Source organism: Falco naumanni, chromosome 1 (genome assembly GCF_017639655.2).
Source record: "Falco naumanni isolate bFalNau1 chromosome 1, bFalNau1.pat, whole genome shotgun sequence".
Classification (NCBI taxonomy): domain Eukaryota; kingdom Metazoa; phylum Chordata; class Aves; order Falconiformes; family Falconidae; genus Falco; species Falco naumanni.
In genome coordinates, this window is record NC_054054.1 from 98,284,119 (window position 1) to 98,312,009 (window position 27,891).

Below are 27,891 nucleotides of genomic sequence, written 5' to 3' on the forward strand. Positions count from 1 at the left end.
ATGAGAGCTTCTTAAATAAGGATTTCGTTTTAATTAGCCCTAAAGAGTACATATTCCAATTTTTAGAGTTAGTCTCTGCATTCCTGTTACAGACCTAACCAGTCTATTTCCTATGAACACTGATTCTGAGTTACATCTTCCCATTTTTTTCTGGTCCTAGGCAAAAAGACTTGGCTGAAACCAGCAAGGATTTACCAGCTCCCGCCTCCGCAGTGTTGGCTCTGCTGTCCTCCCCCGCCAGCAGGGCCAGCGCTGCACTCCCTGCCCCTGCCCCTGCCCTGCCGTGGAGAGCGTTAACAGGCAGCTGCCCTTACCCCTTGCAGAGGGTCTCAGTAGGAAGCAGCGGGGTCTTTGCTCACACAAACTTCGTCAGATTCTTGTCCTTTGCCAGTAGCACAGGCAGCAGCTGGCTCTGAGCACCGGCCTCTGGACTCCAAGCAGGCTGTGCCGAGCTAGCTTACCCCGGCAATGACCAGAGTGGACTGTACCGTGCGTCTGGAGGGACATCGTGTGGGCTGACAGAACGGGGGAAAGGATTTAGATGTATAGCTCTAAGGATTTAAGAAAGCAAAAGTTGAACTTCTTCATGATAAGGAGAGCCGAGCACTGGAACGGAGGAACCAGGGTTGTGCAGTCTTCATCTTCGTCCTTGGAGGTTTTCAAGGCTGGACTGGGTAAAACCCTGAGATGCCTGGTGTGAGCTCACAGCTAAACCTGCTTTCAGCAGGAGGTTGGACAAGAACAACCTCCTGAAGTCCCTTCTGACCTGAATTATTTTGTGATCCTGTACCTCATACTCCCATTTTTTCCTGAAGTTGGGCCCACTGCTGCTGTTTGCTTATCCTCCTCTTTACCTGAATGCCTTTCAAATAAGCAATATGCCCCTAATTATTTTTTGACCGCTGGTCCCAGTTTCACCACATCTATACCAAAAGTATAGGCAATCGCGGCCTTGTATGATTCCACGGATATAGCTATCTAGGTCTGAATAGCCTTGCTTCCCAAAACTCCTGTGTCATTATTCTGGACTCCACACTGACCTTCATTCTTCTACCCAGCTATAATCAAGTGCAAGGAAGTTCTTATCTTATGCACTGATATACTACACACCGCACCGGTGGAGTGTGCCTTGCATTCTTTCCACATCCCCTAAAACCCGTCCATCATAAAGTTCCTGCTGTGCTGTTGAAACAGGTAGTTACACCATAGCTGCTACCACCTCAGCTCTGCTCCCCTTCCTTGCCAGAATATCCTTGTGCTTCTGCTGGAAGGCTTCTGCAGTCCCTTTCGTTGCTCCCACACCGTGCTACTGCGTGCAGTTACACCTTCCTCAGAACGTCTTTTTACTTCTCGTTTACAACCCTCATGCCAGCACACAGTGTGCAGTAAACATGCCTTCTTAATGTCTCGTTATCTCTGAAACAAAACTGTACTGTCAGCATCTGCTCTTTATCATTCTTCTTACTGATAACTGGGTTTAGTTTCTCCAATAAAATTAAAACATACACCTTGTGACGGTGACCCTGCGGTCTTGAACTTTGGAGCAGAAATGCTTGTAAAAATGGCACACATCTCCTTCCATTTCAGAAAAGCCTAACTATTATAATAATGTGTAGTTCTACTGGCTACCTCCCCCACCCCCTCCGTCGTTTCCTGAATTGGAGGTGACCTCTGAAAAGGAGCATCCCCTTCCATTCGTTTTGCTTCAGTAATTTACAACAAACCTTTGAACACTGAGCATCTTGTTTATTTCCGGACACGTGTTTCTATAAAGAGCTTTCCCCAAGCAGGCACAAAGGCTATCACAGCCGGCCATCCTGCATCAGCTGGACTAAATATGAAATTCCTTGGCATAGATGTTGCTTTCTTCACTCTCTTCACCCTCATTGCTCTTTGGAATGCAGGTGAGTGACTTTCAGAAATTTTGCTGCTCTTACCTGCAAATTTTTTTGATTTCTGAACTTCAGAGCATGCACCTTGGGAAGGAGTTACTGGTACGATTTTCACAAGCTAAAGCAAAGCCACACAGGGTGGCTCTTACTGGCACCGGGTCATTTGCAGCCCCTTCCTCTGTAATTTCCAGTGGGACAGTGGATCTCTCCTGTAAGTAAACAACCAACCTGGAGAATGCAGTAAATATATTTAAAGACACAGAAGAACTTTCTAACTCCCCATATTGAACAAGCATTTCTGCCTCCATCACAGGCAAGTTTTCTGGTATAGAATGACAGCTGACTTTTATTTCTGACTCGCTGCCGTTCCTGTTCTTTCCTGCCACACACCCACACGTATTATCCCAGGATAAAGGAGGAAGGCCAGCAGAGAGAGAAAAACAGCTTTTACTACCTTTTCCTTTCCTTGACCTCTCCATCCTACCAAAAAAAACGAACAGCCCTCCCTGTCGTCGTCCCCCCTGCACACAAAACAACGCTCGGTGCCGTTTCCCCCTGGCTTTGACAGAAGCTGACATACCTGGAGCTGCAGGCGATCGCTCTTCAGCCCCGTGAGGGGTGACTGTAAATTGCAAATTCTTTCTTCTCTCCTAGCCTGGTCCACACATTGTTAACGGCTGTTGAGGAGCTGGTAAAGCCAGCGGCTGGTGGGTAGCTCCCAGTCCCCTAGCTCAGAGCTGCTGTACGCACAGCCTCAGGAAATTCCTCCCATCCCAGTCCCGCAGATGTGGACACTCCTGCTCCTGTTGGTGGCCCGGCCAGCACGGAGGCAGATACGCAGATAGGGCACCCACCCCGCCAGCCGCACGTGCTGACGCCGAGCAGCGCTTCCACGCGCAGCCAAATAAACACGGGCAGCACTTCCGTGACCCTGCGTACCACCCGGCTCTTCTCCTCTCCAGCTGTTCATGATGGAAGGTCGCTAGCAAAAACACAAGCACACCCTTTCCCTCCAGAATCACAGACCCCCACACCCACAGGTACCTTGCATGCTAGTGTAGGCTTTAAATCTGCCTGTCAGCTAAGCCCAGATCCAGGGCCCCCTACGCAGTCTGCAGCTCAGACCCTGGGTCTTTCCAAGCGTGTGTCTCCTATGGACTGGCTAGTTCCTCCTGAAGTTCCCTTATGACTGCAACATGTGCACGCACACAGCCCGGAGAACACGAGGCGATGCAGGGAACAGCAACAGGATTTTGCAGTATGGCTGTGGTGGTTAGGTGCAGGGCTTGGTCAGAGAAACGGACTGACCAGCAGCTTGTTCACGTGTGATGGCTCCTGTTGTGTTCCCTTCTCCCACCTCCCCATCCTTGTTCTTCACCATCCACCTTGACCCCTCTTTTCTTTTCGCTTGTGTCCTCCCAAATAAGCAACCCTCCCCTAATTACTTTTTCATGATTGGTCCTAATTTTGCTACATCCATGTCCAAATTTAGAATTTCTGATACTTGCCTAGGTCACCTCAGCATGGCATGGTGTTATGGATATAGTGCCCCAGGGAGCATTGCCCTGGCAAGATTCCATTCCCCCAAAGGTCCTCGCTTGGTCATCTCACTTAACTCTCTCTTAACTGTTTGTGAAACCAAGCTGCTCCTCGCAATGTTACTGTAACGTGTCACCTTCTCACTCTCCTATTTGGGTTGAGCCATTTTTCACGTCACGTCCAGCAGTTACTCATGGTCTGTCCGGCAAAACCTCGGCCAAGAGCCTAGCTATCTCCCTGTGAGCCTACTCATCTCAGCAGCTACCTTGCCAAGGTTAGACTCAAATAAAATGCACAAAAGTAAGATGCCTCAGTAGCTTTTCATAATCTCACATTAGAGCTAATGTTAGCTTTCCGTTCATCCAAGAGCACTGGCTTTCCACTGTCGCTGACTCCTGTGTAGGGTTGCCAGTGACGGGACCCCATTCTGGGTTGCTGAAGACCCGCTCTCAGAAATAAATACAATTAGTAACACTCACCAAGGGGCTGCTCTGGAGGTTTATCTTTCTATTAGATGTAAAAATACCCATGGAGTAGATGAAACCATATCCTGGCTGGGGGGTAAATAAGTGTATTTTTCTGTTCAAAATGAAGCAACCTTAATATGTAGCTTTCACCCCAATACATTCCTAAACTAACATAACCAGCCTGCTTTGTTTACGGTAGTGCTTTAGATGATGTACTTCTGCTTCAGAGAACATCTATAAGGGTTCAATAACTTTGCTGACTATTTTTTTTCCTTCCTTTAACCAGGAGCTCAAGACTCTTGCGCATACCGATGTGGGGAGCTCCTTGGTACCTGTTCTTGCCAAGCGACGTGCCAGTCCTTGGGGGTTTGCTGTCCTGATTATAAAGAATTTTGCCTTCAGATTTCTCCATACTCAGGATCTCTGATGGGAGGCAAAGACTTCTCAATTGAAAATACAGCTTTTAATGCCTCTTCTGTGATAACGTGCAGGTGGGCCATGATTTTGTATTCCTCTGACAAAGGGAGGTGAACCTTTCTAATCCCACTTTCTGACAATAGGTAATTGCCACAAAACAAGACTAGGCTATACTGGACTGAAAACTTGCTTTGTAAAGTTGTCAGAATCCTGAAACACACAAAGGTTCTGTTGACCCTCACCCCCAAAGGTGCGCGTTGTCCGTGTTTCTGCACGGGATCATTTAATTTAGGTCAAGTTACTGCGCAATATGATCATGACCCTGCTAGTTCATCCCTTAACATAGCAAAACAGTGACTTCTAAAAGAGCTTGTTGTCTTGGGACTTTTTGTTGTCAATATTTTTTTAGCATTTTGTGAAAAAGAAGTATTCACTTCTTAATCTGAATGAGAAAGCAATGAGAAAGAAATGTAGGTAGGACGGCTTATCTTTTTCCTGTAAGACAAAGCTGTGGATCCTAAGCGTGTACATGTGTCACACATGTAATACAGACAGTACACTGAATTTTACTGACCCCCGTGCCCTGACATTCTTTCCACAAAAGGTCCTGAGTGAGATCCTGGAGGCCTTCCCATCTAGATACCTGAAAAGTTTTTTAGTTCTTCATTGGGAAAACTTTTGACCTAGGCATTCATACTGTAGAACACAACTGTGTACTTTTGAGTTACATGCACAGTTGCGTTAGCGTAGCCAGTACAGCCATCAGTGCAGCCCAGCAAAGGCACACCTTGCTGGCAGGCTGCAGCTCCCGACGGTACCTGGGGAAATGATGCAGTCATCATACATCCACTCTGAAGAGTCACGGGTGGGATTATACTGTAGCACACTGGGCAAGAGCCCTAACTGGGAGCAGATGGTTAAATAACGAGAAATGATTTCTGAGTTAATCTCTGCAACAGGAATTCTAGAACAGCATGAAATTACTTGTGTTGCATTCACTGGGCTTACAGGCAAAAAAACCCACAAACCCAGAAATTTGCTTTGCCTGCATGTCACAGTCAGTGTCAGCCACCCTGTAATCCTATTCATCCTGTAACATCACCTTTGTCTTCCTGGCTGTCCCTTTGTTATTTGTGGCTATTTTATCATGCCCCTCCTCCCCCAGTAATTAAATAGTAAATCTAAGGCTTGCTGATTGCTGTGTATTTGTGCCATGCACAGCACAATCCGCACTGGTGTAAGAAGCACAAAGTACACACGGGGATTTTTCAGTTGATTTTCACTGCTACAAGCAAAACAGCCATGGGACTTGGAAGGGTCTACACAAGGCACGAGGCTGCTTAATGAAACACAACTGAGACATTCAGAATTTTCCTTCTCTCAATGGTGACACTGAAAAGTGTTTTCAACATCAACAGGTTCAAGCAGAAAATCAAAACCAGTGGCTATGTTGCTAAGGATGGAAAAGCCCACTGCATCTCCCCATTGCTGTACGAGACTGGTTTCATCCCTTTTGACGTTTCTGCAGATGATGGGCTGATGTTTCCATACTCTGGAACTTGGTTATCAGGTTACTCACTTAAATCTACAGTATCCCTCTCTATATTCGTGCTCCGTGGATGCAAGGTTATATAAGCTTTTCCTTCTTGATCACTTTTCTTCTTCTTTAACAGGCTGTTTGACCTCAGAAAAGTCATTCTTGCTGCCCTTGTGTTAATTTGTGTTTTGAGAGATGAACTTCCACAGCAGTTGTGTTCTGCTGCTATAGAGCAGCAGCAGCAGCATTAACTCATTAAAGGTCCTGCTTACCAATGAGGCTGACCAAGACAGTTCCCTTTTGTAGCTACTTCTGTCGGAAAATAACTGCATCGTGGTGGTATAATTTAAGGACTACAGACAGTAGTAAGGGTTGCGTTCTCTCAGCTTCAGCTTTTTATATCATGCATCCTGTTAGTAAACATGCACAGGGGAAGTGCTGCTAAGTCTTAAATAATATAGTGACACCTTTCCAGAGCTATGCAAAGCAGAAATGTCATTAATCCTGTTTTTCTGTTCTGCGGTGCAGTACATCACAACAAAGTTTCAGATGCAGAAAAATGCACGTTGGTAAATGAGACAAAATGGCAGTACTATGGCACCCACAACACTGACGGGAACTTAACTCTTACCTGGACGCAGCAGACACTTGCAACAACCCACGTCAACATAGAAGTCTGGGGATACCAGGAAACAGGTAAAGGGACGTTTTTCCTACCTGCACACAGGCAGTTACGGACGGGGGTACCTACTGGGCAGGGCTGTTCTCGGTGTTGGGGACATCTCCACCGAGGCCCTGAGGAGGGACCCGCAAGCAGAAATAACTCACGACAATAACCGCAGCATTTCCTCTTCATTTACACATGGGTGGAGACATCTTGTGGTCATTTCCAGTGTCCAATGTAATTTTCTTCCTGTGTGACAGGTGACAGTTACTCGGAAAACTGGTTGGCCGAATGGAAATACCTTTACACTTTGTCAAGAGAAATCCCCAACACCGGGAAATTCTCTTTCATTCCTGTACCCGCTAAGGGGAATTACAGTACGTGGGACTTCGGAATTTTGAGAATTGCACCCAGCAGCTATTCTGATGGGCAGAGGCAAGTACATCACAACATTTATTTATTCTAGGTACCTTATTATTGCTTCCTGTATTGAAGCTGCTGCCTCCTTTGACGTTTAAAATGGGGACTCAGTCTCCCTTTCGCATGAAAAAGTGGGGAGAGCATTGGAAGGGCAGAGGGGAGAAAAATTCATGGGTTGAGATAAAGACAGTTTACTAAGTAAAGAGGGGCATAGACATGGAGGCAGTGATGCAAAGGCAGTGGTTCACCCCTGCCACAAGCAAACTGATGCCCAGTCACCCAGTGAGGGCTGCTTTGGAAAAACGCTGCCGCAGATGGTCTGTGGCACGGGATGTGCCTTTGGCCAGTTTGCGCTGGCTGTCACAGCTCTGTTCCCTCCTAGCTTCTTGCCAACCCCTGTCCTACTCCCTGGGGGGCAGCATGAGAAAGGGAGAAGATCCTGACACTGTGCAAGTACTGTTCGGCAACAGCTAAAAACATGGGTGTGTTATCAGCACTCCTTTGGTCACAAATTTAAACCATGGCACCGTACGGGACGCTGTGAAGAAAATTCCTCTACCTCAGCCAAACCCAGTACCCTGGCCAAACTGGGACCTGCTGATTCCTTCTGTCACAGCTGCGGAGGAAGCCCTAATTGTGGAACTTTTGTCACTGCAGCCAGTGACTGCACTTCAGCCTTCCTCTGCATTTTTTTTCCTATTTTGTATGCAGGTCTTTGCAGTCCTACAAACTGTATGCCCACTTCCTTTTATTCCGTTGTCTATTTCCCCATGATTTTTGGTGACTTACTGCTGTAAGTGCTCCATACATATTCTGAGCTGGCGTGGATGTTCCTCCATAATTCTTCCACTTGTCTGCAGGTTTTGATGTAGGTGCTGTAGCCCCTGTGAATATATAAATGCCACCTCTTCAGCATTAGAACATAGGACTAATAAATCAGAACCTTTTTTAGCATTTAGGAGTCACTACCCACAGAAAGGTAACCTTTTCTCTTTCTAGAGGGTGTTTTATTATACTTTGTGTAACATATTTTTTCATGGGTGGAGAGCAGAGTAGCTCTGGAATGTTTTAAGGATTCTGAATGGCTTCTCCCCATCTATTGCCATCACGCCTGATACCCCTGGGGCACAGGGGCAGGTTCTGTTAGAGATTCCAGATGTTCTTCACTCTGGTGTAAATGGAACTACGAGGTGAACAGGCATGAATAGAAAACCTGTTTCTGAAAAGATCCATGTAAGCCAGAATCACAAATGCTAAAATATATTCTGATTGTTGCATCCTTGCTGCATGCTGTTACATCACCTTCTAAGTTAGGAAAATATTTACTTGCTCTAACTTTTTGCAGGAAAAAGAAAGCAGTGGCCTTTGTAGTGAAAGAACAACTTGCAAGTTGAAAGATTCTTTGTAATTATAGTTAGTGATTAAGACACAGAGTTATTGTCAAAACAGTGCTTGTTCAGCTATCAGATCTATTTTATGGCTCTTTTTTTTTTTTTTTTCAAGCAACATTCCATCAATCTGGAGTTCAGAGCATGCATTGGCTTGGCACCTTGGGAAAGACTTCAGAAATGACCCAAATGCATGGGCAACTGCAAAATGTATAGAATGGGACAGAAAGGAGGAAAAGCTTCCAAACTTCATAGAAGAAATTGCAGATTGCCCTTGCACCTTGGCACAGGCAAGAGCTGACACTGGCAGGTTCCATGTAAGTTATTAATCCATCCCTCTGGCTTGTCACGGTCCCAAGCAGAAGCTTAGCCACACTCCCTACACACCCCTGTTCCCTCTTTGGAAGTCATGACAGGGAAATGAAATTATATTTCGGTTTGCACAAGTGGTATGTCAAATGGCAGAGGCAGATACAGCTCATCCAGGCAGGATGAGTGAAAGAAGTGCCTGTAGGGCAGCAGATGGAAATCGCCTTCAAAATCACTTTAGACAGTAGTTCAGTGGTAGAGAGAAGGTACCTGGGGAGGGCAGTGAGCCTGTGGAGGTGGGAGCATCCCGCTGGGTGGCAGTCGGTGTGCGCAGGCAGTATCCCATGCCAGAAGAAGCAGGCCACATTTCTGCCTGGTATGTCATAATTCGCTGCAAACCCTTCTGCCTTGTGCTTCAGAGCTCAAGTCCACAGCTGTGATCCGTGATGTCCTGCCTCCTGCTTCCTTCCTCCTCCTCAGCTTCACTGTTAACGAGATCTGACAAAAGCTGAGAAAGCCATTGCCATTTAGTGCACACTTTCACTTACAGTGCTGCTTTGAGGACCAGACAGGGTAACTTCTCTCCTATTCACAATACCAAATGGTGGCAGTGCGTTTACATGTATTTAAAAAAAAAAAAAATGTGATTTTGGTTACTATCCTTTCCTGGTTATGAAGCTCCAAACATGATGTATATTTTACATTATACAGTTAAAAGCACGTGAAGAAAAAAAATAATTTACATCTACTGCCCTGCCTCTGTCTAAGAATATAGGGCAGAAGTTAAGCGTGGTCTGGCGTGACGTGTTTGTTGTGCACTTACAGCTGACCTCCCCATCCAGCAGCATCTGCTCTTCAAGGTCTGTTGTAACAGACTGCAGAATGCTCAGGTCAGGCTCACGTGTTGCTCCAGTCACCTCGGTATTAAATTCACTGGTTTTCCTATCGCTCCATGCTTCTCAACACATGGCCGCAACGAGCTCGCTCAGACTTCACACACACAGCGGGGACAGAGGGTGGGGAAGGGACCCAATGATGGAAAGGCTGGTGGGGCAAGGACCCCATTAAGTGTGAATGTTGGTCTTTTTCAGACAGATTATGGCTGTGACATTGAAAAGGGGAGTGTGTGTACTTACCACCCAGGTGCTGTGCATTGTGTAAGAGCCATTCAAGCCAGGTAAAGTCCATTTTTTAAAACTGCATATTTTTTATGACTCGTTCCACCTGAGAGGTGGCAGTGTCATAGTGTCATGGAAGTTGCAGAGACTCAGCTGTCAGGTTCGCAGCAACCATAATTTCCCTCTTATTGATGTGTTGGCTCTCATTGCTGAGATGAAGTTAAGGCCTTAGATTTAATAAACAATTAATTGCACTGGGCTAAACCTTAGGATACCTAAACAAGCACCAATATCTAAAAGAGATTTGATTAGGCTTGATTAAACCCCTCCTGTACTGGTCTACTTAAGTCCAGCAAGTTATTCTTTGCACTCTTTCTATCGGAACAATTTTAAAGAGTGTTCGTGTGGCTCTAATGCCTACAGAACGTCCTTACCGCCTTGGTTAACCCCCCCTCCCACCCTATGGCCCTATCCCTAATCCGATCTCGTTTATGTGAATGGGGGGCAAGAAGTCTGGCTGGGAGGTATTCTCTCTGGACATCACATAGAGCTTGGCCACCAAAACATTTAGCTATGGCCATAAAAAGGCAATTTAGGTGACCTCTGAATAGGAGCGAACTTTGCAGAGCTGAAGGGTGACCCCTCTCCTCTGCTTCCCTCCGCCAGCCGGCAGTTCGGGGCAGGACAGCAGTGCTGCTATGACTCTGCGGGGGCCCAGATCCTCACGCGTGACTCCATCGGCGGCAGCACGCCCGACCGGGGCCACGACTGGGGATCGCCACCGTTCCTGCAGCCGCCACGGATACCTGGCTTTTCTCACTGGCTTTACGATGTCATCAGCTTCTACTACTGCTGCCTGTGGTCTGACAATTGTCACTTCTATATGAAGAGGCGTCCTTCCAGCGACTGCAAGACGTACCGCCCGCCTCACGCTGGTAAGGACTTCAGAACTCCCTTACAGAGTCTGGCTGTGTTGGCTTTTAGAGTGTTTGTGTGTGTGTGTGTGTGTCGGTTGACAATGGTGAGGGTACAACACCCGGTGGCAAATTTCCATGGAAGGTGTCTATCGATCTATCAGTGGCAAAATCTAGATGTGTTTTTTAATTGTCCTGCAAGATTTTCTGCTGTTGGAGTATCTCATTAACGCCTGGAACCTAAATAGCCACCGTTTAGTAGGCAATGTCCGTGACTTCTTATGGTCAGTGGGCACTTTCTCAGAAAGAAGATGGTTGAGGATGATTAATGACAGCTTGGCAGTACTAGAAAAGCTGTCGTGCAGAAAAATGCCACTGATAGCAAATGTGGAGGTTTTGACGTCTACAAGTGTGTCTATTGTCCCTGCCCCTTGCTTTTAAGTGCTCCTCAGGTCTTGCCATATCTCTTGCTGCTGCATGTCTTGCTGCCTTCTGTGCTGCTGTAGTGTTGAGGTGTCCAGCAGGATTGTGGCCTCCCACAAAGAAGAAAGGTGCAAAGAAGCAGCAGTTTGCTTCAGGCAAAAAGCAGAAAACTGCAGAAGGCACTGAAGGAGGTAGCTAGGACGTGATGTGGCACAACATGAGGCTCTCCCAGGACTAGCAATAGCAGGGAGTGGAAGTCTTCCCAGATTTCCCCTACTAAATTTTCCTATCTGGAAGCAACAAAGGAATAGGGAGCTGGGAGCCAAGTGTGATAACAAGGTTGGAAGGACAAGGTCCTGGGCAGCCCGTGGCCCAGTCCCCCAGTCCCAAACGAGGTGAGCAGAGTGGACATGGTGATGGCAGCAGCAGTCAGTTGAGAGTCCAGATCTCCAGATGAGTTTGTGGTGACCAGGCAGGTCCAAAGGAAAGCTGAGAAGTCAGTCTGCTGGACAAGGTCAAAGATCTGGTCCAGTGATGGTAACCAGGGTGAGACACAGCCCTGTGATTGTCAGGCACGTCTGTAGTGACAGGGCATGTCCAACGAGAAGCCAGAAGGTCAGTCATGGGTCTGTGTGCAGGTCAGGGCTCACAGCCAGGCACGGCCAGGGCTGTGTAGGAGATGGAGACGCTGGTGTGAGACTGCTCAGTGCAGTTAGGGCCTGTGAGCGCTCAGGGCACCGACAGTTCCACTACAGGAAAGAAAGACTACAACATGCCTCTTGGAAGCAAAGACACGTCAATGAGGGATGTAAAGCATGTGATCTTGTAAAAAGATTCCCAAATGTTTTTATGCTGCATCGTGCTTGGTTACAGATGTCGTAGGCATCAGGCTGCAACGGTGCCTTGGGAAGGCAAATGCCATAACGTCCCTCCCCTTCCTTCTTCTTCCCCCAGCTTTATATGCTGAGCACGATGCCATATGGTATGGATATCCCTTTGGCCAGTTGGGGTCAGCTGTCCCGGCTGTGTCCCCTCCCAAATCCCCGTGCCCTTCCAGCCTTCCTGCTGGCAGGGCCTGAGAAACTGAAAAGTCCTTGAATGACTGTAAACACTCCCAGCAACAACCAAAGCTGCCAGCGTGCACCAGCTACTGAAAAGAGAATGAACTCTGTCCCAGCTGAAACCAGGACAGATAGCTACTGAAGCCCAGGGGGGCTCTGGGGCTGAGGACTGCTGCCCTCGGTCTTTGTTCTGGCCAGGAGAGACTTCAAAGCCCCATCCCATTTCCCTGACTGTCACTTCAGCTGCATGTGGAAGTGCCCTGGTGAGCTGCTGCTGTGTCGGTGTCCAGAACCTTCCATACATTGCACGCCTGCACATCAGGCCTGGGGCCTGCCGGTGAGGGCCCTGGTAGGGGGTCCGCCGGGTGAGCACTGCTGCCCCTAACAGCCTACATTTAATAATAAATAAATAACCCTGCGGCAGGGCAGCCCCAAGCGCTGGCCAATGCCGAGGAGAGTGACGGGAAGGCCATTCCTCACTGTTCCCACACTGCTCTGCACGGCTGTCATGGCCGTTCTTCATGTGACATTTTCCACGGATCAGCCTTGCATTTTTCCCTTTGTTAAAAGGCCATTCTTCGGATCACCACGATGAATTCTTTTTTTCTTGTGAACCTAAGAAGAAGAGTAATGGGTTGTAGTCTTTGTTTGGTCTTATTTCTCTTTTTGCTTTTAAAAACAGCATCTGCTTTTGGGGATCCTCACTTCTTCACATTTGATGGTCTGAACTTCACCTTCAAAGGCCAAGGAGAATACACGTTGGTGGAGTCTGACCTCACGTCCCTAAGAGTGCAGGGGAGGACAGAGCAGGCACGCCTGCCCAATGGTGAGTTGCTAAGGGAGGAAGCAGTGATGGCAAATAAATCGCTTCTGAGGTTGCTTGATCTGCACTTTGCAGCGTTCCTCCTCTCTCTTCTGGTCTTGTCCTTTCTCGGCCGTTTGTGAAAGGTTAACATTTTGAAGCTAATCAGAAGGCAGACTAAATGGTCAGGAAAAAGGTAACTTCCTAATCAAAGACTATTTTCGAGTTTTATTGGCTATGACAAAGGCAAGAGTAAGGTTTTCTGTTGTGTTTAAGAGCTCAAGAAGACAATTCTCATTTCTCTCCATGCCTGTTCCCACCTGTAAGGAAGCGTAAGGTCAGTTCTAGGAATCAGCCAACAGGCACAGCCCGCGGCTGATGCATTTTCATAGTGGTGTAGCTGAAAATTAATAGAAAGCAGGTAAGTGTGTGCCCTGCTTTATTTTCTTTTTGTGTTAGGTGTATATGCATGCATGTGTTGACTGAGCAAAAATGTCCCAGAAGGAGCTGAGAAAAACTTTGGATGGGAAAAAAATTCTTTCTGAGCACCTCAAGCCAGCAGGAAAGTACAGAACATCTGGTGAGAAGTTGGTTGAGGGGAACATTTTTTTTTTCTTCTAAGGACTTGATTGTCCTGGTCTTTTGGCTTGGGGCAGAAGAAACTCTCTGGAGACACCAGTGGCCTACATCATTTGAATGGGCAGATTGCAAACCAGCCTGTAAGGAGGCTGTCATACACCTGCATTTTAAAATGGGGGGAAATAGAGTATGACACAGCAGACTGGGATCATGCTTCTCATGACACCCTGAAAAGTCTTACGTCAGATACTTTTGTTCGTGCTTTTCCTGTATCTAGTGCTATTTTATGGGGCATAAACCAGCAGGCTTGCCTCAGGAAAGAATACTGCGGCTGGCCTCAGGGTGCGCTTTGAGGATTTGGTACTCTGGTAGAATTATAAGAATGGACTAAAAGTTGTCCGTGTGTTTCAGGACCCATATAGACGTGAATGCTCACACTGAACACCGCATTGCATAGGATGGAGATTTTCATGGAAATATTTTGCTCTTGATAGATTTTACTGTGTTTGTGGTAGGAGTGGCATGTGTCACTGAGTAGTTCATTCCAAAAATTAGTTTCTTAAACTTTTGTTCACGCTGTTTCCTTTTTCTGTCATGCCCTCTCTGCAATTACCTTTCATTTTCCTCGGCCTTACTCACAGGACTGAATGTGCAAGGAGATCAGCTGGTTTTACAGCTTAGCCATGGCCATTGGGATCAGTAACTTAGAATTGCCAGACTTTTTTAGCATTAAACATTCTGCTTTCAATATACCATACTGGTAAGAGACTTATACTGTGGGTTTTATGTGACTTACATGCTTAGCAATTCCCTCCAATATAAATAAATTTTTATATTTATATTATAATATATATTTTATATATATATATTATATAATATAAATAAGAATATTTAATTATTTTTAGGAAATATCTGAGTTGGTCTGGGGTTGGGTTTTTTCCCCACCTGTATCATTATAACCCTCCATATTTCCTTTATATCACGTTGGGTATTTTGGGGGGTTGTTTTTTATTTGGAAGGATCTGGGGCTCAGGTGACAGGCTTGTCTGCGGTGGCCATGCGGGAGAACAACTCAGACGTGATTGAGGTACGCTATGCACAGGATTTAACTCTGGAGGTCCTGTTGAACCAGAAGATCATCAGCTTCTCTGAGCAAAGTTGGATGGACCTGAAAGGTTAGTTACAAATATCAGCCTTGTAAGCTTTTTTTATTCTGATGGAGCCCATGAACAGTTAAAAATATCTCCACATGTGTGCATATTGGTGCTCTTTTCAGTGTCCTTCTGCTAAACAGGCTGCAGGTCACTCCAGAAATTATGATGTAAGGAGTAAAACGAAGGACAGGCAATGTCCCAGGTCATTTCACTTGATTTTATTATTACATTACTTTCTTCAGTTGCTGCCCAATTGAGGCAGAATCGTGGCAATGCGCAGCTGGCGTGGGCCTCGGTGAAAGAAATAAAACAGAGAGCATGGGGAAGAATGGGCTTCCACCCCGTTTGCCTACCTCGCCTTGTGTTCATACGAGCCCAGTGCACGGATTTCTCTGGCCTGTGAGACTGATTGCAGCTACCGTATGGGCAGGAGTACAGCCAGCAGGAGTATGGGCTACACATCTCCTTCCAAACAGCCACGGATGACGGTGCTGCAGAGAAGCACGCTGTGCCTGCCGTCTGTGCTCCCACGGAGAGGTGCAGCAGGGGGTCATGGCTCCCAGAACCTGCAACCTTCCTGCTTCTCGATGGCTTGGTGGGCGCCCAGCTGGAGCTGGGCAGCACCTCTGCTGTCCCTAGGAGGAGGCAGAGGCATCTGATCTGCCAGTCGGCTGGACTGCGGCACATGCTCCTCTCCCAGAATGTCCACAACATAAATGACAACCTGTACCAGCACCTGGTGCTTGCCTGAACTTTTTGGGGTGTAAGAGGATTGTGAAGGGATGGCACGCGATCCTGGCAATGACAGCGAAGTGTCTTAAGAGATGGCTTCAATGCCCACATTTTCTGTGTCCTCTTTCAGGGGCTTGTAGAGCAATGGTTTTCCCTCTCATCCCATCCATGGAGGGTGAAATGGAATGAAAAACTTTACTCCACATTCTGCTTTGAGCTTACTGCACCTAATGCAATGAAACCGACCAAGCAAAGTGAAATATAGTGAAATATAACCAAAATATAGACTAAAATATAACTGAATTTCACATTCACCTACCAGGAGCTCTCTGAATTTGTCAGTTGTTATTTCTCTATTCTTCTGCTGAAAAGGCTATGAAAAGTTGTCTTTTTTTCTTCCAGGGGTGTGATCATTTGATTAGCCTTTATAATAATTTGATGGATACTCTAAACATCACTGGAATTTTAACAGTAAGCCTCATGTTCAGCAGAGGAAGTTTTCTGTGGCTGGCAATTAGTATTCCTCAAATGGCCAGGAAATATAATGAAGAGCAGAAGGAAGGGGGAAGGCCACGTCGACAAGGAGCTGCAGGAGCAGAGAGATGCAGGAAGGAAAAAAAATAATATGAAAGGACAGTGATGGGGCTGGGAGGAGCAGCCGTATTAGGGAGGTGTTTACAAGGCAGCCAAGAAGCAGAGGAAACCTGTGAGCACTGAGAGCGGTGCTTCCAGCTCCCGTCTCATACCCTAAAGCTGCTGCTCCGGATGCTGGCAGAAGGCACTGCAGCTGGTACCAGCTGTGGAGCTTTTTTTGCTGCTACTCTGGAGCAGCCCTCTTACCGCAGCTGTAGGTGCGAAGGTGGGACCTCCCTTCACGTGCTTCCCAGAACACAGCCTAGCGTGGGAGGGAGGAAAAGCTTTTTGGGACACAGTTAACACTGATGACACACCAACCTGCTCGTGGTGGATGATTGTCTGCTTTGTTCTCCTCCTCTTGTCGTTACAGGTCTCTTCCTCCATTCTACACCTGACCAGAACATCACAGTGATGTTCTCTTCTGGGTCTGGAGTGGAAATAAGGGGAAGTGGAGGATTTCTGACCGTGACAGTTTTGCTCCCAGAGAAGTTTATGAATCACACTCAGGGTCTGTTTGGGGTGATGAATGGCCACACAGAGGATGAGTATACCTTCAAGAATAAAACCACCTTGTCAGCTCATGCAAGTCCCCAGGAGCTGTTTGAGTTTGGAGCGAACTGTAAGTCATTCCGCTGGTCCGTTATTACTTTTTCTTTGCAAATTCAAAACAGCTTGTGGTTTACAGACTAGCAAATGAAGTCTGTGCTAAGCAGCCTTTACTAGGGGGAAGAGAAGGGAGTAAGAGAAGTATGCCCTCTAGCCATGTGGGTAACATACCTAGCCAAATGATTGAAGGCAGAAGCGTGATGGAGCATCCTGCACTTTGTTCCTTCAAGAGTCAGAGCTCGTATTTCACAGTTTGCACTTTGAGAATTCCATCTACTATAGCCAGCTTAACACAGCATCGCCAGACTGAAGTGTTACAGAAGTATAGCGATAGACAAGGTCAGCTGTTTTTTTCCAGAATATTAGCAATGTTTCCATCCAGTACCATGCTGACAATTTTAAAAATCATTTATGAAATGGCAATTTAATAATTGTCCCTTTAAAAAAGAGGGGGGGGTGTGTGTGTAAAAGAATATCTGCTTTCATTTAATGAGAATGATTCAGCTGCTGTATCTAGCCTGCAGCGCTGGACTGGTCAGCATTCCTGCTGACATCAGGTTAGGAGACGGGCCAGAAACATGATGCAAAATACCCTCTGGCTACCAGTCGGTCTCTGTATTGAGCACAGTGTAGCTGTACTCCAGGGTTCAGATCATACTGAAAAGTCTCACTGCTCCTACTGCAGGGAGTTTCTGATTTAGCAGAGTGAAAACAAAAAGCAGGGCCACAGACATGACAAATGTAGAGACACGCAGGATCAGGATTTGTGTTGCTTGTAATCTGGTTTAGCTAGCTCTGTCTGAGGTACTTCACTGTCATCATTTCACCATCAGGCATCTGAAACCATATTTGTGTGAAATCATAGCTACACAATTATTTGGATCTAATTTTAAGTAATTCATCAAACACTAGGCCGCATGTGAAAAGGAAAATAATCTTGAGCCAGAAGGAAGCTGTAGGGCTTAGTAGTTCTCTTCCAGTTCTAGCTACATTTACATCAATAAGTGCTTGGATTAGTAGCAGAAGATGGTAGAGCTTTGTAGGCAATATTACATCTGAATCTCTCTCTTTTTCTTCCTCTGTCTCCCAAGGGGCTGTTGAAAATGGAACTTCTCTCTTTACTTACGACACGGAGTTCCTACTGAACAATTTCTTTTACGGGGAAAAGCACAATGCTTCCTTTCTGCCCGTGTTCTTTCCTTATGAAGACCCTGCCGATCCCCTGGTGAAGCAGATGGTCCTGGTCTGTGGCTCTGACCCCTTCTGCAGATTCGATGTCCTAACAACAAGAAGCCTTCAAGTGGGAAGTTCCACAAGACTAGCTCATCAAAGTCACAAGCTGCGGGTAGAAAATCTAAAGCCAGGTGATACAACATTCCACAAAGCATCCATCCCTGCCGTTCTTTCTACAGGGCATCTAGTTAACACTGTTCAAGGAGGCTTTGCTCAATTGTGGGTTCATGCACCTGTAAACACTCTTCTCAGGAGGAATTGTCCTTGTACTAGGAAAAATCTGCACTGGTAGGATACGTAGGCACACAGAAAATAAATTTCTTTCCATTTCTTCTACTACTAGCCCACTGTGTAGAACCCTTATCTTTCTATCTTTTCTATGCCTTCACCCATCTTCCTCAAACTTAAAAATGAGGAATTAAAAAAAATCAGAAAGTATTGTCTTTCAGTTAACCTAAAAATCTTTGTCTTCCAATGAGTTGCCACTAAAATGCCATTTGAATTGTTGTTGAATTGAATCATTGTGATGGAGATTTGCTGGTCCAAATCCGAAGTGCATTAACCAGACATGTCTCTTTCACTAGTGATCTCTTGTGGCTGGCTGGATCATCCAGCCAACGGACGGAAGAACGGAACTAAATACCTGCTGGGCTCAACCATCAGTTTCATCTGTGACCAGGGCTATGAACTCACTGGGCCAAAGGAAAGAATTTGCCAAGTGACAGGGACCTGGTCTGGAGACACCCCCAGCTGTGTCCTGCAAACAGGTCTGTTGGCTTTTTAAGTGTTACAAATTGACATTCAAAAAATCATGATTACAAACAAGGCAATCTCAGTATACAATGATGGCCCTTGATAAAAACAACTTCTCTTACTTAGGAAGACATTGGGCAATGAGATCCCTGGGTTTCTGGAAAGACTAATATCCAGATCTAAGTAACAGGTGGTTTATGGTGGTTTGGGATTTTTTTTAATTTCATATATCTACTCTTTCTAAGGGTTTAGGGCTACATGCTTCCCTTTCCCTAGGTTTAGCTGAAAGGAATGGGTAGGCATGCTTCTTGAGTGGGTGACCTGGAACAACTTTCAAACTCAGTCTTAGAAAAACAGGAAAGTGTACTACTTAGCTAAAAATGATTCCTAACGCAAAAATACAAAGGCTACAAAAAGAATCCTTATTTACAGCATTATTTTCATGTAATTTTCTTAAGTATATGTAATATTCTTTTAGCAGCTTTAGAAATACGTAATCTAAGCATACACGCATACACATAGAGAACTGCAGATTACTGAAATCCCTTAGTATTCCCATCATTTGAGCTGTTTTTCAAGTATAAATGATGGTACAACCCCCAAGCATGTACCGTCATCCTTCATTCTGCCATCGTTAATACAGTTTTAACTCTTTGCAACTAACTGGAGCAAATGTATATCCAGCCTGAGCCATCAGAGGGTTATAAAATCACACATTATAAAATGAGTGCCTTAAGAGAAACTGTGCAGAAGACTTTGCACCTAGTTGAACACGAGCCAGCAACATGCCCTTGCAGCAAAGAGGGTTCATGGTGTCCCAGGCTGCATGAGGCAAAGTATTGCCGGCAGGCGGAGGGTGGTGATCCTTCCCCTCTGCTCAGCACCGTTGAGGGCACGCTGGCAGTACTGTGTCCAGCGCTGCCTTCCTCAGCACAAGAGGGATGTGGACATGCTGGAGGGAGTCAAGCTCAGGCCACGCAGGTGATAGGGGACTGGTGCGTCTGCCCTGCGAGGAAAGGCTGAGGGAGCTGGGACGGTTCAGGCTGGAGAAGAGAAGGCTGGGGCTGTGGGGGGGCGTATGAGCAGGTCTTATGTACAAGTACCTGAAGGGAGGGTGCGGAGGACAGGAGCCAGGCTCTTCCCAGTGGTGCCCAGGGCAATGGCCACAAACTGAGACAGCAGGTTCCCTCTGAACCCCAAACAAGACCTTTTTACTGTGAGCAGTGGCACTGGTTGCCCAGAGAGGCTGCAGAGTCTCCTTCCCTGGGGATGCTCCAAAGGTGTCGGGACACGGTGCTGGGCAGCCAGCTCTGGGTGGCCCAGCTGGCGCAGGGGAGTGGGACGAGACCTCCCAGCTCAGCCATCCTGTGATTCGGGAGCAGACACAGCCTGCGCTTCCGCAAGTCTTCCACTCTTTTGTTTTAAAGGATGATGTTATCTCAGAACAGTAGTATTCTGCGGCAGTAAAATTGCTGTGAGTGATGTAATAGTATTTGGTATAAATAACACAAATCTATTACCCCTTTTTCGTCAGTGCTATTATAAGATCAATTAGCCCGGGACTGTTGGATGTAGTAGCAGTTTACTGTAGTAGGCTGTCTCAAAAATTTACAGGAAACTGCCCAATATTTTCTAACAGCTTCAACTCAGTTTTATTCACACGCCCCGTACGCAGCAAACGCCCGCAAGATGGCAATGTTTCAAAGCGCCGGGGCCAGGCACGGCCGCACGGCATGTTGAAGCACTTCTAACGCTGAGTTAATTGTTCCCGAAAGCACTCATCAAATAACTCATATCAACAGATTCTCCATTCGGGGCTTGCCCCAAACAAATGTGGAAAGTGCACAACACCCCAGTGGTGAATTCTTGGCCGGCTGACACATTGCACCAGCCTCGGCAGCCGTGCACCCGTCGGTGTTCATGTCCGTCGCGGTTCTGCACGTTTAGTGGTATTTGTGAGATGAACCTTAGTGAATGTGGGCAGCAGCCTGTGGACTTCAGCATAAAAAATTATTATTGAACCTTTGCACATAGAAAATGGGGAATTTCGTTTAGTTTTAGATAGAGCAGTGAACGTTTATGGAACGTTTTCTTCGACCAGCCATTGCGTGTAATCAATACGCAAGTGATGGTGCTCACAGGGGCCAATCGCAGTAGTAATGCTATTTTTGAAAGAGTGAAAGGAGAGGTATCCCAAAACATTTCTGTTTAATATGACAGGCCAGTGCATATGGAGTACTTTAGTTAACTGTTGAAAATAGGAGAGATTCAGCAGTCTGGCAGATAATTTAGCACGCTTCATAGTTCACAGTAATAATAGATCATCTGTCGGAACAAAATCTTTACAGAGTAAGGCCAGATCTTAAAAAGTCAGTGGCAAACAGTTTTGCCAAGCTGAAAGCTAAGAACATTTTTCCATTGCTGCCATCAACCGCACACATACTGGACAGGAGCCAGTCAGTCTCAATAAGCAAACCGGATGCTGACATTTACACTAGAGAAAGGGGGGCAAACTGCCAGCCCGGAGAGATCCGAGGGAAGGAGCTGGAAGATACGCAGGGACTGACTACGTTCAGAATGATGGAGACGTGCCGCAGCTTTACAGAGAAGCAAACAAAACCCGCAATGTTTTCTAGCACATGGTTTCCTGACAGATGACAAAGACCCACAAGGTGTGAAATAATTTTATTGATCTGATTGTAACAAAGACCTTCCTTACTATTTGATATTTGGGGTTGGGGCTCATTTTTAATGTGAGCCAAAAATGATGATTCTGATCAGCCTCAGGAGGCTGGAGTATGGCAATGCTGCCTGTCGCAGCAGGGTACTGACAACAGTGACAACTGAGAGACAATGTAAAACACCAGTTGCATACACAGTTCTTCATTAATTTTTTTTTTTTACTGCTTTGCCCTAATAATGGCATTCATTCCTAGCCTTGTTCCTCCTTTAGCATCATGAGATATGCTGCTGGATATCAGTCTGTGTCTGAGAACGTTATTTTATTGACAGGTCCAAGTGTCTCCAGAGAAGACAGGCAAAACAGCCCAAAGTTCCTCTCACTTACGTCTAAAACCTTGAGTGTTTTTATAGCATTGGTAGCTCCTACTTGCTTTCCACATTTCGGCCTCTGGTCTAAGCCATGGTTGGAATCCAGTGCCAGTTTTAGTTGCGTTGATTGTGAATTCAGCATAAGTACAGGAAAGGTCTTCGTGCTGTCAAACCATTGTCACTGAGGTCACTTTGCCTCAGTTTTCCGCTTTACGCAGCAACACGCTGCTGTTCCACCAGTGCCCGTCCTACCCAGCCCGGTGGCGGGTGGCCTTCCCCACGCCAGGAAAATGCAGGCAAAATTAATGGACGGCACTTCCAAATTTCTGGGCGCCTGAGTGGGTGACCACTGACCTAGCCACTGTGATTAGTGGTCACATTTTTACTTCCAGCATGAACTATTAAAACACGCTTTTTCAAATGATTTCTTTCATGCTGGTCAGGAGCACAGGGCCCAGTCCTCGGCGATCCTCAGCTTCCAGGGGTACTTCTTTACGGTGCTGTGCCCGTTACTTGCTGCCGTTTTGTGGCACATCAAAATCAAGCTCAAATGCAATCACCAAAGTTTTTTAATTGCTATATGCTTCTGTTTTTCAAAAGCTGGAACAGTTAAAGGCATGAGGACTAGGAAAACTGGATAGGAAGAGAGGCGGAAACAAGAAAATTGAACACCAGTTATTTTGCAAAATCCATTTCTGTAGTTGAAATTTCAAATACAAATTATGCTGTTGGGCCTGCATATTGTTGCTTTTGAGTTTTGCTTCCTTGAATTAAAGTTTCCATGGAAATCCTCTGCTAATAATTATTTTGCTATGCTTCTAATTACAATCCCACTGCAAGTCTTGCCAGTACCACAGCAACCTCCCTTCACAGAATATCACACAGAAGAAGAAAAAAGAAACCATCCAGCAAAAGCAAAAAGGAGAATCTAGTAAAATCAGAAGTAAAATGCAGCTAAAAATTATAAAATCTTAGCAATAGTTGTAGATGTAGCCTATTTGTGACAGACAATAATTTGGTGGTGCTAAGTGCAATTTGGTTTTGTCTGTCTTTTGTTTGGGTTTTTTTTGGTGTTTTTTCCCCTCCCCTCCTCTTCTCACTTTTAGGTTTCATTTTCCAGGTTCAGGCTCTGGGTAAATACAGTTCTTTTTGGAAAGTTGTCAGAAATATCATTAGTCTTTTGCGCTTTTTTTTCAGATGAGGATGCCAAAAAACATTAGGTTGCCTTCTTATGGAATTGTTGTCTGTCTATTGTTTCCAGGAGCCTGGCTGCAAAACATATTAAAATCAAGAAATATAACCTGAGATTATAAATTAAATACAAAGATTTCACGATAGAGGCAATTCACCACTGGGCCAAACTACCGAGGCCAGTGGTGGGTTCTGGTCACTCGGCAGACCGCAGCCATGCAGTGTCCTGCTAGCACTGTGCTGCATCAGCAGGAAAGGGGTGGAACCGGTGACCTGCAGCTCCCTAGCAGAATAAGATGAGAAGAGGAGATCTGTTATTCAAAAATTATTTCATATCTGGTTTCTTTCTCTCTTTCATCATGTCCTTATCACGCAGTCACAGAATTAAATTGACACTTTTAGCACGTTCACCCTGTCTGATGCAGTTCACTGTACCCACACCAGAACAGTAACTTTTGCTCTCTTTCACACAGAGCATCAAGCAGCAGAGGCAGCTTCAAAATTTTAATGGCAAAATAGGGGTGATTTTTAAAGCAATCAAACTGTATGGAAAAAGGATGGAAAAACTGTCAGTTGTTGGGATTGGCAGTTCCACATAAATACTGTACATTCGTGGTGTTGACCATATATTAACCACTAGCTATCCTTCCTTTGTGTTAGAACAGCTTTTGCAGCCACCTGCCCTGTCAAATGTAGGAATTACATGACTTCCTACTCTGTACCAGCTTGTTCCACAAAGAACTGTAAAGTTAACACTATATGTGCACTTTCAGAAATTGTCATGTCTGACTACATTTGAACAGATATGAAGAAATGTATCAATGTCTTCCCTGTTGTTTATGTTTGGTTGTTTGGGGTTTTTTTTTTGTTTTGGGTTTTTTTTTTTTTGTGGTTGGTCTCTGTTTTTCAGATATCAATCAAGTAATTCTTCTTGGCTGTGTATTTGGAATAGTTGGTCTTGGAGTCCTGGCACGTCTGACTGTCTTATGTAGAAAGGAGAGGTAAGACTCCATGGAACTGAAAACAGAAATGAACCTGCTATAGAAACAGCAAGTGTTATGACCTTTTTAATCATTTTGCTCAATGACAAAGAAATCAGACATATTTTCCTGCTATTATCTTTTATGAAAAACATCAAGGGATAGTCCTTGTATCCTGCTGCAAGACTATGAAGCAAAGTTGGAATTGTATTAGCAGGACACAAATATGATTGATTAATTGATTGAGAAGGAACAGGACTTCTTGGTCAAAATAATTTATATGTTGAGTGATAAGGCTACCTGATCAGAAGTGTTTGCTTCAGAACAGGTGTGCCTTTGATAGCAATAGGTAAAGCTGATGTATCATCTAAGGAATGCATTGCATGATACCATAACTTTCCACTTACCTTTGAACGTATTCCCACTTCTAGGCATGCACGAATTTGCCCAGAGAATGCTTATATGACTCTTGTACCAAAGAGGTGAATGGAATTTTAAAGCTATATCAGTTTGCTGCCCATTCTAGGAACCTTTCTACTACATGGAAATAAAGTAACTGTAAATAAACAACCAATTTTTAAAAAGAAATCTCCACAAAATGTTATGTGGCTAGTATATTACTTCTTTGAAGTTTTAGTCCTTTGTTTTAAAAGGTTGTTATGATTCATATATTCTGCGTATAGTTCATTCTGTTAGCCAGTGCTAACAAGACACTTTAAAAAAAATATTTTTGGCTCTGTGCCTTTCTAGCAGGTTCCTCACTGCAGAGACTCTTGAAACAGAACCCAGTATGATAGCCATGTCCATCACTGAAAATACAGCCCATTGATTCTGAACTCAATCATCAATTAACTGTGTCTATCAGAGGGCCAGAGATGCTGCTAAATTTGCACTTTCCCTTTAAATCATATAAGCGTTGTTTTCTACGCTTCACAGAGAACACTAGTACCCAAAACACTATTTCTTCCTTCCCTGTAAAAAAAAAAAAAAAAGATACTCAACACAGGGTAGATAACTGCAGCAATTAATGTTTTTTGCATACATAAAAATGACAGACAAAGGACACCTGCTGTATTTGCCAAGTTTTACACACACCAGATCCCCACATATAAACCCAACTGGTTTGAAACACTACAGCTGCATAGGCTTCTCACGCCTGGGAGCAGCTTACGGAACTGCTTCTCTAAACTCATTGTATATCAAAAATTAATTAAAAAAATAGAATGAAGCCATCAACCCTTCTAAACTCTTGTGTATTTTGCAAATCAGTAGGTAATTTTCATGCGCTACCAAAAGCTTATAATTCATGAAAATAATTTGAGCGAGTAATAAAGTCTGTAGCACTCAGCGGGCCCATATGTCTGGGCAGCAGTGGAGGATGCAGTCCCTTCTGCAGCAGTTACAAATGCCGAACAGGTAAATTTTAACTAGAGAAGGCTTATTAGATAATTATTGAATCATGAAAGTCTGCCATCTACTGTATATTCTTCTGGATCCCAGGGTAAATGTGACTCTGACAAGTCACATTTCGTATCAGAAGGGACAGAAGCAGTCCTACACACTGCAGGGCTTCGGGAACCACTGCCTCTGCCCCCAGCTCTGCCCATCACCCAGCGAAGGAGCTGCTCGCTGGTATAGTAAGACAGCGTGAAGTATCTTAAAAAGCAGCAAGGTCAATAGAAATGCACAAAAATCCTAATTGTTGAATGCTATATGCTCGTAGATTTCTTTCTCCTTCAATAAACAAACAGAAGAAGAGGTAGGGGCTATATTTTCAGGGTTTCCCCAGCCACCTTTCACTCCTAAAAGTGAAAAAGCTGAATTTCTCAGGCAATCACACGATTCTGTGAGCAGAGACTGAGGGAGGAGGGGGATCATGGTCTTTAGAATAAAAATTGCAGGAAATCAAAATACCAAGGTGCTCAGTAAATTTGTTTATGCTTTCCCCTCTGTTAGTTGTGAGGGTTGCTAAGCAGTCACAAATGTATCTATTAATATTTTGGTGATATGTTTCTCTTAGGGGAAAAAAAAAAAGCCAACATAAGGGCCCAAATTTACCACTGAATCCTGAGTTCCCTGCTCACTCAGACTTTTTTCCTGTCTTTTTTGTACCCAAACCCCAACCTTCTTTCAGACCCCCCATTATCAGCATTTTCAAACCAGTGACATTTGCCCAGTTTCTCCTTTTGCTCCTACAATTTAAACCATTGTACCGGAGAACAGCAATGGATTGCTGCACAGGGATGGCAGCAAACCTTTGATGTTCCCTAATCCCAAATGTTGCTCCAATAGAAGGAGTGCTACATATCCTCCAGTCACTACTTTTAGTAATTTAAATATTTTGAATTTCCAGTAGTGTATGACCAGGGAGGGATATTGTTCTTTGGGGGAGGTATGCACTGGAACTGATACTTTAAAAATGGGCGCAACATTGCTAGGCCACCTGAGCCAATGTTCTCACCTTGATCCAAGCAATGACTTTATGGTAATTACCTTTGCATAATTACCCAATTACCAGTTCTAGCCTTTTGGGGGTTTTGTTTTAACCTTTTTCTATCTTTTCTCCCAAAGACACAAAGGCAACCAGAAACTTGTTTCAGAGGTTCCAGTTGGATCTGAACAAGAAACAATGAAATTCCAGAGGAGTTTTTAATGAAATACAGAAAAAGCATAGCAGAGGATTAAACCGTCCACAGCAACCAAGATAGACTTTCCAAACACAAACAATGGTTTCGTATAGCATGCTATCATTTGATTTCTGCTTTCAATATAATGAATGTTGAATTCTATGGGAAATGCTAACGAGTTTCCTGGGATGGTATCACGGCAGGCTCAGCCCACTGCCTGTCACAAGCAAGGAGTAACGCTGCTGCAAACATCAGCCTCAAAGTTACGGGCATTAGTTTCTTCTAACAGTCACATCTCTGCCAGCAGGACCAGAGTTCTGGCAAAATCAAAAAGAGTTCATGATTACTCTGTGCTTTGCTTTTTTTTTTCACTTGAAAGCTGGTAAAATGAAAAAAATCCCAGCCTTCTATGCTCGCCACCATCAGCGAAACGCTTGCCTTCTCTGGGGACGTGTAAGGCTGCTTTGCGAGATGTGGAAGTGGATGCACAGTCAGATGGACCGCTGGCAAGTTGGGCTGAATTTGCAGATTGTTGAGGGTTTTTTAGTAGGGAAGGAGAGATAGTGAAGATATTTAAACATTGCATTCTTACATTTTGGCAAGTCTCTGAATGCAGACATTTTTATTTCAGTTCTGACCTAAATTTAAAAGAATACAACTGGGGGGAAGGGCGGGTAAGACTTAGAAAATTAAACCTTTCCTTCCAGATTAATTTATAATGATTTTTTTAATCCATCTTTATGTAGCTGTCCAGTTAGAGTTCACCTTCAAAACAAAAAAAATCTGTTACTTGCACTGGAAGTGTTTTGCAAAATTTGCTTTTTTTGTGTTTTCCTTGAATAACCACAACATGCATACTGTTCCTTTTTTAATGCCTAGCTGTATTATAGCGTGTTTCATTATCTTCATTAAAAAGTGATTTCTGAACCACTACCTTGTACAGAGTCCTTTTACCAAAAAAAATATTACCATTTGCTTTTGCCTACATACCAAAGGGTTGGTGAAATCAGTTCTGTATTGTGCAGCCCTCTTTGATAGTGAAATAATTACTGACTTTTGTAGGTTGTTTGGTCTGGTTTTCTAAGGTCTCTAATTCATAAACTACTGGAAAATCATGCTGGTTTCAAAAAACAAGGACAAACGACCAAATGTAAGGAAAAACTAAATGAGTGAAACTACAGATTTTACATTATAATGGAAAAAAAGTCAAATTGAAAGTAAAGCCTCAGACCATGTATTATGAAGTATAAAATTATTCATTATTTATTAGCTGCTGTTTCTGGTGCCGTTGCTGTTGTTTGTAAACAGAGACCACAAACCACAAGCAGAAAATTAGAAAATGAGAACGAGCGATCTTGAATACTGTAAGTTGAAATACAAACAATTCTGTACAACAGA

General features: G+C 44.7%; 1 protein-coding gene across 1 annotated transcript; it reads left to right on the plus strand.

Annotated features, from left to right (window-relative positions):
- Positions 1-1,675: 1,675 nt before the first annotated feature.
- SUSD2 (sushi domain containing 2) lies at positions 1,676-27,413 on the plus strand (the record flags this gene model as incomplete). Its single annotated transcript, XM_040583643.1, is given in 16 exon segments — positions 1,676-1,904; positions 4,185-4,389; positions 5,734-5,885; positions 6,381-6,548; positions 6,777-6,951; positions 8,440-8,641; positions 9,725-9,810; positions 10,418-10,686; positions 12,832-12,975; positions 14,550-14,705; positions 16,423-16,671; positions 17,750-18,022; positions 18,476-18,658; positions 23,797-23,887; positions 26,438-26,487; positions 26,490-27,413. Coding segments are annotated over 16 exon segments (2,694 nt in total), but the record flags the coding sequence as incomplete, so codon positions are not given.
- Between the last annotated feature and the right edge of the window lie 478 nt (positions 27,414-27,891).